This window comes from Diadema antillarum, unplaced genomic scaffold (assembly GCF_040938485.1).
Source record: "Diadema antillarum isolate AM-2024a unplaced genomic scaffold, OU_Dant_1.0 seq00001246_RagTag, whole genome shotgun sequence".
NCBI classification, from domain to species: domain Eukaryota; kingdom Metazoa; phylum Echinodermata; class Echinoidea; order Diadematoida; family Diadematidae; genus Diadema; species Diadema antillarum.
In genome coordinates, this window is record NW_027272033.1 from 23,347 (window position 1) to 37,704 (window position 14,358).

General features: G+C 39.8%; 1 protein-coding gene across 1 annotated transcript in view; it reads right to left on the reverse strand.

Annotated features, from left to right (window-relative positions):
• Positions 1–352: 352 nt before the first annotated feature.
• The window catches only part of LOC139745256 (transcription factor 12-like), a 159,050-nt gene continuing 145,044 nt past the window's right edge, over positions 353–14,358 (reverse strand). Inside the window, exons 11-13 of the mRNA XM_071655658.1 lie at positions 8,574–8,706; positions 5,268–5,357; positions 353–507 (exon numbers count right to left, since the gene is read on the reverse strand). Coding sequence (XP_071511759.1) covers positions 353–507; positions 5,268–5,357; positions 8,574–8,706 — 378 coding nt within the window. The remainder of the gene's footprint in view (positions 508–5,267; positions 5,358–8,573; positions 8,707–14,358) is intronic.

Consider the following 14,358-nt stretch of genomic DNA (forward strand, 5'->3'; position numbering starts at 1 on the left):
AAGAAGTGCGCCCTCTTCAGATCTGCCCTGCATGTTTGTATGACCAACTCGAGCCGACTCGTGTCCAGAATATACTTCAGTTACACAGCCTGGCGTAGTACCACAAACGAAATTGTTATAAAATTGAGGTAAAATAAATGACTGAATTACCATCTTGAATCTAATTAACTAGATATTCTCGCAGACCCAAGGAAAGATGATAATAGATGAGGAGTTTGAAGAATAGTTAATCTGTAGACACCTAAATTTCCATTCAGAAATTGCTTTTTGTGAAAGCTGCCCTATCGTAAATTGGTTTTACTTTGCATCAAGATGGCTCAAGCGTGGTGCCTTCGTGTTGTTGAGACTGCCATCATGGGCACGACTTTCGGCTTGCATGCCGCGACCGTTCAAACCGACAGAGGAGGTTCTCCCGTGTTAGCGCTGGCGCTAGACGGTCCAGCGCAAACACAGAGTATTCAACTCCTGCTTGTCCTGAGTCCATGCTGTGTGCCTTGTTTTCCCCGACTGTTTTCACCAACAGGGGCGGAAAGGATTCAGGGCACAACTTCTGGTGGGTCTCTTCGGTTCATACTGCATTTTTGAGCAGTATAAACAGGGTAGGAGGAGTGATGAACTTTAATACTTCAAGACGCTAAATACAGAAGCGGACCCTGAGCGAGGGCTTCCGGACTCATGTCTATGCAGAATTCAGATCTCAATGAAGTCCTAGAGGGCTAGGGGCATCGACACCGTGGCACGAGACAAGTGCATCTGAAATCAAAACAAGATCAAAACACTCTTCTTCCTTATCTTTTCTTTTTCTATTCATGCAGTTTATGCAGCAAAGGGAGAGGTGATGAGATTATTAAGAAGACATCAACCCAGTTTCCAAAGATGCACAGCAATATCACGTCCTCATCAAAATGCCGTCCTCTTAAAGGCATATCATAATCACGCCTCGCGATGAGCAGACACTCTAGCTGAAAACACATCGAACACGGCTGGGTGTGAAACCCCCCTCCAAAGACAAAACAACAACAACAACAACTCTCTTCTGGTGGTGATATCCCCTCCCTGTAGAATTCTCCCCACCCCCATTAAGCTAATGGTGGTTTCCAATTACTGTCTGCCATATTTCTTATTACATTATATCCAGGGAGTAAAATGTTAATGAGGAAAGAAACAAGCAAAGCAAATAGAAAGAGGGATGGGGGAAAAAAAGAAAGGAGAGCACAAAACTAGGTGTAAGAAAGAGAAAACAACAAGTAAAGAGAAGAAAGAGACACCCTAATCTATCTACCACATGTTACAGCCCCTCAGATGAATGGAAGAAACAAGCCTGGCCTAGTCTGTGATAAAGAGACCCATTTGAGTCATTGTTGACAACTTTTTATGGTACCTGATATAAACAAACCACAGTGCAGTCAGCTGTTGTTGTTGTTGTTTTTTTTTTTGGTACAAGAGTCCCTTTCCTTTCTGTAAAAACATCCCTGTCAATACTCTTGTTAAAGTGTGATCATAACTAGATTCTAATCTTAGTTCTCATATCTGAAAAGTGACCAGGATCACTGATCACTCTCCCCAAATAGCCTTTGAATGAAGGCAAGTTTGGCTTTCTCTACCTAAGGACTTTTTATGTGATGGTGAACAAAGTAAAACAGGTCATCATCCCTGGCAATCGCACCTCACTTTTTTTTTCTTACTACTAACTGCTCTCTTCATCTGCACTGCCTTCTGCAAGACAACTACTAACTTGTACCAAAGAAGTATCACACATGCTGTATCTCCTTAGTAGCACACTACATGCAATAGTAACCAGTCACAGAGGTCTCCATTCACAGCATCCCAGCAAAACAGAGTCTGGAAGCTCAGACTGCAGCCACTCCTGGACCTAAGCAAAGTACACAGCGCATCCTCAAAGGGACTTGAAAATTATTACCTGTTTATTCGGATGGCGCTACCGCTCGTAAATCAGTAAATTGTGGGCGAAGGAAGAAAGGGGGAATAGGTTGTGAGGATATTTTCTTCAATTAGCCAATCCTGCTGGTTATGTTTTTGTCCACGATCAAGGCTGTTTTTTTCGGCTTCCATCGGTGGGAGACAGTCACAAAACACTGGCTTCGGTCACTGCAAAGCGCCATTCTTCCCGTTTTATTCTACCTACACACAGGGTCTTGAAATCGTACAAATCAGCAAATTCATATTCATCAACCATCATCGCATGGGTATCATTTACAAATTGCACAACTCCAGAATCAAAAGATCAATATCCTTTGCAAGTCATAATTTCTTTATTTTTACACTTGAATGAAAACTATGTCCCCCCCCCCCCCCCCAATAAAAAAAAGTGCCAAAATTAATTCAGATGGGTGCAGAATTAAAACCTACTTTGGGGTACCTATTGCTGCTCTGTAAAAGAATTCAGAGAAAGAGGACAAAAAGTTATTCACATTTTTTTTTTTACATTAAAAAAAAATACTATGCCACTGAGATCATGTCATTTATGTCTATTCATGGGTAAGTCCTTTTCTCCATGAGCTATCTGATCTATCTGAGATCCAATTCTTGAGCAACATTGAATGTTCTGAATAATCATTCATGGTGGAATATAGGCACTGCCCAAAGAACACTCCCTTCTCTCCCCTCCCCCCTCCCCCATCCCCCATCTTTTTCAAAGATTACCAGAGGAACGAGAATATAACTGTACTGATCACACAGATAGAATACTATGATTGTCAGAAGCTATAACATACAATGCACAGGACAGAGTGGATCGGTGAAAATTGGATGCATGAGTTTAACTTTGGAACTGTTTAAACCCACTCGCTGCGCTCGTGGGTTTTAGACTGTTCCAAAGTTTCACGAGAGCATCCAATTCTCATTGATCTAGGAAATAGGCCTGTGCATCATTTGTGGTATAGAATGGGCCCATAAATTCATGAAATACAACCATTTTCCCCATCATGCGTCTGTTACACCTTCAACACTGTACAAGACTCGAGCCATGTGTTCGGATTTTACCTGATGCATGGCTCAGTGTGGATCAGTAAAAATCAAAGCATGACAATTGACCAATCAGATTGCAGAGATTCTGAAGCCCATTTTATAATAGAATATTCTGATGTTGCCCAAGGATTACTGCTCCACCCTATCACATAACATACAGAAAGAAGAAGATGATAAGAGATAGAAACTGAAACAAGAAGAGAAGCATGTCGTTTGGAAATGATGATTCCTGGGAACTATTATAGTACTGGTACTACTATCAAAATTAAGACAATAAACCAATATACGATATGCAAGAAGTTTAAAGGAGGCAGACCAGTACAATCCCTGTAACCAGTACAATCCCTGTAGGCATATCACAGAAATGGATAGATGGGAGAGAGAGAGAAAAAAAAAAGAAAGAGAGGGAGAGACAGATAGAGAGATAGATAGATAGAAAGATGAAAACAGAAAGTTAGAAAGGAGAGGGGAGTGAGAGAGGGCAGAAAGGCAGCTGAGCTGGCCCACTCCCGCCACTAGATGGCAGCATTCATCTCCCAGTCTCTGCCCTCATTCAGTGTCTCAGAAGCTTTTCTCTTTGGCTCACTCTATATCTCAAAGGGGAGTGAGACATAGCCACACACAGTGGGCTGGCTTCCTACCATCCTGTGCCTCACTCCTGCAGCTAGCCAGCCGGGAGGGGGCACTTAGCAGAGCTTCCAGCATGTCTGTACACAATCCACTAATCATTCTTATGAAAATTACTAATAGTGGGCTAGTTTTGCATAGAAGTACACAGTATATATAATATTTAAAAAAATGCTAATATGAAAAATTTTATGAGGCCAAAACAGTAGTCACATGCTGAAATTACTAATTGTTACTAGATTTTACTAATAGTTGGCAGCTATTTGTTTAGTGTTTGCCGTGAGTCTCTACAGATGTGCCATCACTGTGTTCAGCATACAGCCTGGAGACTTGTGGCGTCAAGTACTACTAGTTTTTCGAGGGAAATTCTCAATAATTTCAGGTTGACATGACATCAAAAAACACTGATACAGAGAGAAAACACAGAATTCATTTTTTATGCAACTTTTCTATACTACAGAAAAAAAAAATGACGGCATAATGAGATCAATCCATTGCATTATCAGGAATCATTTGGGATTGGATTGTTCTGTCAGATTATTTGTCATCATCATCACCTTGATCATCACTGGTATAATCATTAACATCATCACTATAATCATCATCATCACCTTTACCACCATCACCATCAACATCTTTGCAAAACATCATCACACAATAATTATTATATGATAATACAAAAACAATCGTTATCATCACTATAATCATCATCATCATTATTTTTACCACCATCACCATCAACATCTTCGCAAAACATCATCAAACATCGTTATCGATTCCGTTATCAACCCAAGTAAAGCCTCTCTCATTTCCTACACAGGCATCCATTGTCACCAACACTGTCATCATCATTGTCTTGCCACATCCCAAGTTATCATTCAGTCATGAACCTCACAGCCAGCACACACGGAGTCACCTATGCTTCATCGATGATTCAGATGATTGCTCAAGATCTTCACATTCACCAAAAAGGTTTTTGCTCTGATGGCATATAGGCCTATTTCAGCATTCTCTCCCATCTTTGGTGTATATTCACAGCCTGGGCCAAAATTGTAGGCAGGATGCCAATCGAAATTCACAGCATTTTTAAAATTCAAATCTTTCATTCTGGAATCAGACTGGTGTACAGCTGCGATAAAAATGGATTTCAAATCTGATTTTGAGACTGATTTTTTTTGGGGGGAAAAAAACAACAACACATTTTTTCTTTTCTTTATGCTGACAAAGCCTGTAAAGAATATTGTTTGTAAGAGGTTTCTAAGGATCTTCAAAAAGTCAATTTTTAGATAAAAATGAATTTCCTTGTGATTTTAAACATATTTATTATTATCATTATTTTATTTATTTATTTATTTTATTTTTTTATTTTTATTTATTTATCTATTTATTTATTTATTTATTTTTTTTTTGGGGGGGGGGGAATCTACTCTTTTTCCTTTTTTTTATGCCAGCAAAGCCTGATACCAAACCTGTTTCTAGAGGGTTGCTCAGAATCTTCAAAAATGAGGGTTAGGTATTTGCTTTGAACAAAAGCGCCTCTTCCAAGTGAACAACTGTATTTCAATGCATTGAAGAATTGAGCTCTCCATTCACAAATGTAATGCAATAGTTACCAGCAGAATATATTTGGTAGTAAGTAGAGATTCGGGTACTTACAGAAGCTAATGCCTTGCCCAAAGCATCCCCCGTGTGTGATGTTGTGCCCGACGTGTTACTCGTTGTACAATTCCCTCTACTGCTGGCTGTAAAGCAGGGGGGAAAAAATGAATGCATAAACGAATGAATGAATAAATATAATTATACATATGTACCAAAGACACAGGAAAAGTGCTCCCACTCCCCCCCCCCCCCCCCCCCCCCCCCCGATAAAAGCTGCATCATGTTTGAAGATATTTGTCAGATATTTCTGTAAACTTTGTCTTGGTACCGGAGTTCATATCAATCATCATGTGTTATTCATCTTTACAAATATTGTGTTTTTCTTCAGTAGTTACATTCAGATGGTGATCCTTAACCATGAGGAGGGCTATCTTCCAGGATAAGTGCGCAGTTCAAGTTCAAGCACCGAGCAGATGCATTCACTGATAGCTAACTAGAAGTTATCTCGAAGATAGCTATCTACGAGATATCTCAGGGTTAGCGCTCTACCAACGAGCTGCGGGGGTCCCCACTCACAGTAAAGCATTGTGTGGACAGAACTTGTTGACAGGAACTTGTAGATAATTGTAGTTATGGGGGGCAGTGAGCCTATCCTTGAGGATAGATAGCTACCTTTAAGGATAAGCTTCGTTGTGTGAACGCGCGTCATAGTTAGGGGGCCTGAGCTTATCCTCGAGGTTAAGGATCACCGTCTGAACGTAACATGTCACACTTGTCGGCAACAAAATTTCCAAATCAATACACAGGTAGATTGAGAGAGAGAGACAGAAAAGAAGAAAGACGGGCAGACAGAAAAAGAGGAAGAAGGAAAGAAAGAAAGTGAGAAGGGGGGGGGGGGTCGTAAAACTATTGCAGAGGGAAAAAAAAAAGGCTAGACAGGGCAATTATAGTGCAAGACGATGCATTACCAAGAAGATTGGTGGATCTCATAGTCTCAATGGGTAACGGGTTTCGTGTCTGGTCCAGATGAAAAGCTTTTAAAAGTTTGTCTGGAAAACTTGTGTTTTTCCTTTCCTAATCAGATTTCCTCAGTCTATTGTCTTTACCTCTTGGATAAGGGGTACTCATTATTACCCCCCTCCACCCCCCACCCCCACAAAAAAAAAGGACAGATTATATCAAATATATATGTATATATGTGTACATGTTTATCTATCTTCAGGGCTATGAGAGAGCATAAGGACTATAAATCAGGGGCATTTTTTATTTTGTATACAAATTCTTTTCGAAACCAGAGTAACTATCATTCTGTAGATCTACAAGTATATTTCAGCTCTTTTCTCACAAGCCATGACAAATGAAGGTACAGGTAGATACACCAAGGGACAATTTGATACTCAAATTGCCAAGGTACGTAAAAACAAGATACCAGTCGCTACGAGGTACCAAGTTTTGTTGCACAAGTGTGACTCCGTGTGAGTGAGAGTTCAGAAATCCTAATGATAAAAGGAAAAATCTAATCCAATTACCCACACATGTCAACTACTGTCTTTTGGCAGGGGATCTCGTCTGCAATCTACTCTGCAAGGACCGCCGCTGCCAATAAAATTGCGCTTCTCTTGCCAGAATCTAATCCTGTGGGAAATTCTGACAGCCATCAAAATTAGTTTGACATTTTCTTTTGTTTCTATTTTCAATTCCTTATTCTTTTTCAATTCCATCCCCTTGTAACATTTTGTATTGTTTTCTCCTTCCATGCTCTCCTCAATAAGTGGAAGCAATGATTCTTATCAAGGAATCTGCCTAATCCCTATGGGACAAAGTGCCTTGCAAACTTTGGTCATGAGTAAGACCGAATTAAATTTTTCTCAGCAGCTCTACCTTGCTTAAGATGACTGCAAATAACAATTAAGAAAATGATAAAATACTTCTTAACTTCTTGCTTTCTCGAGCTTGAGCTCTCTCTCTTTTCAAAATTATTTTTCTTATGTACCCTGTAGCATACTACTTCATCAGTAATATGACAGATATCAGCACGAGTTGACATTATATCAAAGAAACTTAATATGCCTTTGCATTTGAGTGACAACGTGAAATTCATGGCCTTCTGGGGTAAATTGGGAACAAACATGGTGCACCAGATTTCCTCATGGATGCTTCTTAACTTTTATGTGTTTCTCTTCTTTTCTTTCTTCTGTCTGTCTGTCTATCAATCTGTCCATCCTTCTATCTTCATTCATAGGTTTATCCCTTTAATCAATTCATATTAGTCTATCATTACAATATAAGTCATGCATTCGTGTACAATAATTTCATCTATTCATATTCATAATCATTTATTAAATCATTCATCATCTATTGTTTGTTTGTTTGTTTGTTTGTGTGTTGTTGTTGTTTTTTTTTTTTGGGGGGGGGGAGGAAGAGGTGGTTGCCACTACACTGCCGACACACCTGTTGTGTGTTCTTTTTCAGAAGTTTCCACTTCTGAATGAAAGCACAGCACATCTCTCTGTATGTGTATGATCACTTGACTTCTGTGGTATTCCATTCAAGTTATACAGATCCACATCAAGGTGCGACAAACCTGTTTGCCCCGCTTGCCCAGGGTATCTCAAATTCAACTGTTGGGCAAGTTCAATGAATGATATGCCAGGTCATAAACCAGGGTACCGTCATACCATGGGTTTCGGCATTGTATAGCGCCACCTTGTGTTCTTAAGATTTACAGATACATACTGCTACGTTGTATCATGGGGGTCAAATTTTAAAGAGCCGCTAACGATCCCAATGCCGATTACTTCCTGTTACGACATGTTACTCACAATTACTGTACTGACAATACTACTAACAGCGTTTTTCCAAAAATATTATTATAATTTGGACAGTAATTCAGAAAGAGATCATTTTAATTCACAAGTTCGGCCCATGATTGGTTATTTTCATCTGAGGACTAATCACAATGGGCCTTCGCTTTATACCGATTGATACCGTAATCATGAAGAGAAAAGAATTGATTAAATAATGGGACTTATTTGATGCATCAGCATTCATGTATTGTAGTGTTAAAATCCCTAACACAACAAAGTAATGTGGTTATAAAGCATCAAAAATTACCTTCACTCAGTTTATAGTTACCCAGGGTACAGCACTGAAAAAAAAAAATCACAAATAAATGAATATTAATTGATGGATTCTTAGCTGATAACCCACGGTATCAAATGTTGCATCAAATAAGGACATGCCTGTAACAAGTATGGGGCCTTTTCCACCTAAGCTAACCAATAGGATAAAGTTCTCGCTTTTGTCAATGCCCTGTACTGTAAAGCATGAGTAGGCAGCTGGCCGCGCCTTGCACTTACCCATTACTGTTTCCGTGCCGTTGATTGGCGGTGAGGAGGTGTAGGGGGCGGTGTTGGTGGTGCCGGGGCGGAACGACGTCATGGGAGGAAGACTGAGGGGGTCCTGGCCTGAAGACATACTGCTGTGGTAACTCTGAAAATAGATGAAGTCATACAATTGTACGTACAGGTTTCAACACTTAACCCTTCCACTTCTGGCTTCTATCATTTGCATGGATTAAACCCAATTTCAGTATGCAATGACTTAAGAGTGGTGGAAATAAGTAATATGTCTTGTACCACAAAGGGAAGAAAAATATCTCATTATTGTCTCTCAGCTTAAGATTTTTTTTTTAAATAAAAAAAACAAACAAACATTAAAACAGGAATTGTAACCACACAGTGAAAACAATGATTAAAAACAATTATACTATGCTTTCCTTTGTCGTTTGGGAGTGTCCAATATACACAAAACCAACAATGTTTGTTCATTGGCAAAGAAACAATGAATAGTGAGAAATTGCACTGTAATGAAAAGCCTTAGGTATTGTACAGCTCATATCATCACTTCATGAGTACGAGTTTACTAAAATTCTTCATTAAGTCAATCACGAAATATATTCTCTAAGTATTCTCTCTGGTGCAGACCTTCCAGGCAGTAGACATAACCTTAAATCTATTGCAAACCAAAACTAGATCACCACATCCATACTCCCTCAGCTCATCTGGAGTGTTCAGAGCAGTTTGTGAGGTGTGCATTCTTAAAACAAGGAGGGTCATTCACGGCTCCTGCATTCTTATTCTACTTTCATACATTTCACATTCGTTTCATTCTAATCCTTGAAGTTTAACCACCAGAATCTTATCTATTGACTAATGCCTCCACATTCAATACTCTTTCATTTCACTCAAGCTCAAACGATACTCTTAACTTCCCTTCCAACTTAAATCTGATCACTTTTGTTGACAAACACACACCCCAAAATTGTGACGCTCGTATCGACGACGACGTTCCAAAGTCTGTTCTGTTCTGGAAAAGTTCATTTCCATGCCAACGCACTATCCATTTCGCCTCTTGTGATTGACACCAAAATTGACCATCAGGACTCCTCTCCTCTTCATTATCACTTCAAACAAAAATATACCAATAGCTGGACGGACAGACAACATTATAGGAGTTTAGGAGGGGCTGGGCCCTCGTAAAGAGTACAAAAAACCTCAAAGAAAACAAAACCTCAAAACAATGTTGACGCCTGAAAATAAGTAATTGTCAATTTCTTGACACTAATACGCAGAGAAAGCGTGGCCTACGTAAAATTTGCATTCCGCGCCACACATCAATGTCAACAGGAGCGAAGCGAGGGTTTGTAGCTCTTCACGCAAAATCTTGGCACCCAGAAAAGAAGTGCATTTGGAGGTTAAGAAACCCTTCCCCAAAAACAATAAACAAACACAAGGTGAACAGAACTCTGGACAATGAAATATATATTCTAGTTTTCTTTTATTTCCATTTACTTCTGGTCCACCGATTCTCTCTCTCTTCGCACTTAGTCTTTCTCCGACTATCTTACCCTTCCCTCAGTCCCTCATTTTTTTCCCCGTCAGCAAATCAACTTAAAATGTAAAGCACTGACACTAACTCCATTTGGATGCTGACTCTGACACGTTAACTCGACATTATTGGCTGCTTGGTGGTCTGCCAATAAAACTTTCCGTCTCTCTTTAATTATGCAAATTTTGATCTTCCTTCTAGCTTACCTTTCCTTTAACCCTCGAGTCCTTTTCTCTATCTCTCTTCTCTTTAAATCTTCTGTTACTCAATGCTCCCTTTGCCCCACAGGTTCGAGCTACTGCTCTCATAGCTTGCAGGAATATAGGCGATGAGATTGTTAGTTGTTTCCAGACACGGTTGGTTTTATTTTGCCTCCCCCCACCCCAGCATGGGCTCGAGGCCTCTTTTACTCGTCATTCAGAGGGCTCAAGAGGGGGAAAGGAGATGTGTCGTCTTGCAACAAGTTTTCCTCACAGAACTGTCACTGCACATGTCATACAGCAACCACATGGACTGTACCATTTAGGGGAAAATGGATATATGAGTTTAAAGGAGAAGAAATATTACAGAGCTAATACTCTTTCGTTCAAAAGTAACTTCAGAAACTTGTCCGTAGAGAGGACTTTGTTTTCGAAGATGTGCCTTTAAATCATACATCAGACATACTGTATGTATACAAAAATATTGAGAAGCAGATGAGTACAGGATAGGATCATTCCCGTCCTACCATGCGAAAAAATGATTGTCCATGCAACGCAAAAGCTGCATAGAACCAGTACGATAACGTGACTGAAATCTTCAGGACAAGCCGTGGCAGAGCGTACTCTCAAGCGGAACAATGCACATCCTCGATGAGCTCAGAAATGAAATCACCTTCTCTTTCGTGATGTGGAGAAAGAGGGAGAGGGAGAGAGAGGAAGGGGAAAAAAAATCAACTAAACTCCAAACATTGACTCTTGGGAACATTGTAAAACTTTGTTGCCAAGCACACAACTACCTCTCCCCTTCTCGTCCATGTAATTTCATGAAGCTTCATTTCCCCCCATGGACACCATTAATTCATTTACCATCCCCTATCGCCTCGGCGACAACACCGAGAGGAAGCTGTGACCCAACAGAGGTTGCCGAGGTCAAAGCAGGAGATGCTAGTCTTGGCAATCCAGACTCACCAATGAAAGGAGAGGATCAATATCCTGAAATTCAAAAAAATTGTCAAGTTCAGTAAAATAAGTCTTACAAAAGCATCTTAGTGCTATCATTTTGAAAGGTTGTGAAATTTAATACCTCTTGATTACTACTATTTCCACTGACCTGCACTGCACTGCAGTCCGATGCAACTACGGTCTCTGAAAAAATAAAATTCTTCATCTGTACTTTAGGTCCTCTTTTCTCCTTAACCCACAGAGGATGGGCTGATTTTGGTATAACTCATGTTCCTTATAGCCACTTGCCTGAGTATACTCAGGACTAGCCTTCAACAGGTTAATTACTGGGAAATACAAGTGCGATGTACTTATCCTGTACATCTAGTAGTTGATGCCTACTCTACCTTGGAAAGCATGACAATCACATGTTTCCGCGACATCCAAATTTACTTGGATACATGGCTTGCTTTGAAGGCTTCAAAGTTCATGTTCTTTGGCATATTTAACCCTCTGCATATTGAATTCTAAAAGACTTAATATGCAGGCCAACAGGTTCCCGTACGAAATGGGTTAAGTAGCATCATTACCGCATGCCCCTCCCCCTAAAAAAAAATTCTACAGACAGAATATGAATGATTGAAAACTGATTCATTTTTGTCGCTGTTGTTTTGAATAGATCTGGATACTTCTTTGGAGGTACATCTTCTCTCCGCCCAATAAAGAGATAATACGAAGAGCAGATAAAGGGCATGTACCTCTCATTTATTTGAGCAATATTTTTCAGAGCCCTCTTCTGTTTGAGTAAAATTTCCTGCAGTAGGAATTTGTTAAAAAAGGTCAGACAAGGGAATCAACACAGTCTATCACTTGGCTCATCTCTTCCATAAAGAAAAATATTTACATTTTTTTCTTTTCAAGTAAAACCTTAACATGACACTATCAAGCGTTGCTTTAAAGAGGCAGATTTTTTTCTTTGAGGACGTATAAAACTTGGGGGGGGGGGGGGAACAAACCTTGGGGTCTGGTGCCCAGACTAGCGACGACGTCATAAGAGTGGGGGTCGTGGGAACGGGAGTTGGTAGTAAGGCAGGGGTCAACAGGAAGTGGGAGTCAAGATGAGGAGTTAATGAGGGGTTCTCTGAGAGACGCTGAATCAATGGGGGTCGCTGATAACAATCCCTTTTCTCATTCTCTCTTGCTTTCTTTCTAGTTCATACTCCTTCTCAATAGTGAGATATATACACAAATACATGAATGTGTGAGAATGTATATGGCATCTATACATATATGTATATATGAATATTTGATTTATCACTAATCTATGTATTTATAGGCACACTGCTATCTTAAATGATTAAAAAGAAAATCTGTAAATATGCTGCTGTATATGGTCGCTGACGTCAGTATCCCTGATATGATTTACTAATTTATTGAATGTGGTTCCTATTTCATTGTTTTAATATGCATTCTTTAAGAAAAGCAAAACTTTACTGAGCATCTCCAAAATCGAGAATTAACATCTAGATGAATAACATTACTTCATGGATGCCATTACAAGTCTTTGTATCACCTGCTTTGAATGAATGTATGTGATTTTCTGTCCCACTCTTCTCCTCACCACTTGCATCACCTCCTAGAAAGTCCTGAGGTACAATGTATATCCCACCTGCTGAGGTCACCTTTTGCACGATACTGGGAGAAGACTGGATGTAGAAGACTACCACACTAGTCTTGATTCAGTTTGTTTTTTGTTTAAAGAAGACTGGGTGCAGAAGTCTACCACACTAGTCTTGATTCAGTTTTGATTTTGTTTTTGTTTTTGCGGGTTTTTTTTTTTGGGGGGGGGGGGGGGGGGGTGGAGGAGGAGGAGGAAAGAGGTACTTGATGATCTCATGCACATGGCAAGAAGGCAAACTCCCAAGTTGGGTTAGTGGGAATTCTCAGATTTATGAAACCGTTAGCAGTCACGTACTGGTAAAGATGGCTTTCTTATGTGTTCTGATCCATTTCTAATCTTAAAGCTTTTTTTTTCTACAATTCTCTTGTTCCTCTTCTTTTTAAATCCTGATCCCCCCCCCCTTCCCCCTTCTTGGTCTCTTTTTCTCTCAACAGCTAAAAATGAATGATATACCACTTGCAGACGTGAAGGGCACGATACGTGTCATAGGTCTCTGGAGTTCACCTTAATCTGGAGCTGTAACATCACAGAGATGCATAAAAATGGAAGAAACATTCTCTTCCTCTCTGCCACACAGACACACACATACTGGTAATCACAGATCAGAAGTCCATCAAGAGTCACCTATTCCTACATTTAATTCACTTGATGATCAAACAATCATCAGTTCCCCATCCACCGCCTTCAGTATGATATATTCCTGTATTCTTTTTTTCTTTCTTTCTTTTTTTGCCAAACTTTTATCTATCTATCCTCAAAGCCACACTATAGCTCTCAGAAGGGCTCAAAATCCATCTTCCACTATTTGAAATTTGTTTGCTATGCATCAAAAGGGTCTACCAAGAAACTTACCCGGCTGACGCAATTTGACAGGATGATGAGCTCTTTCTTTTAATATTTTGAGATCAGAAGTGTAGAATGATTTTGATCGTTAGCACATAAATTTTATTCCAGAAGAGCCCTCCCTGCTCAGCATTGTGGGAAGGTAGAACGTTATGTGCTGATCGATCATGCCCTTGCAATCATATTTTCCAACAAGCCGCATGTGATTCACTCTGGTATGGAAGATTGATGGATATGTTGCTGTGGCCCCATTGTTATTATCGATAATAGATTATGAAAAATTACATAGCAACCATGATTGGGTAAGCTCTGAGATTGTGGACTTCCAGCAAACCATTGGGCTAATATTTCGCATTGTCATCATTACCCAACTAAAATGAGATACTGCAGCATTATTTCACACATTTTTTATGCACACGCATACATTTTGGAGCAATAAGCGACAGTTCTGCAGGCATATGAGAACTATATTTTGGCTTTACACTCGACCCTCCTAGAACTAATCCGTCTACTAACAGCTTCATCCTACACATCCTTCTACCTACCTTTCCAACATTCCTATCAATCCATTCCTACATCAAATCTTCA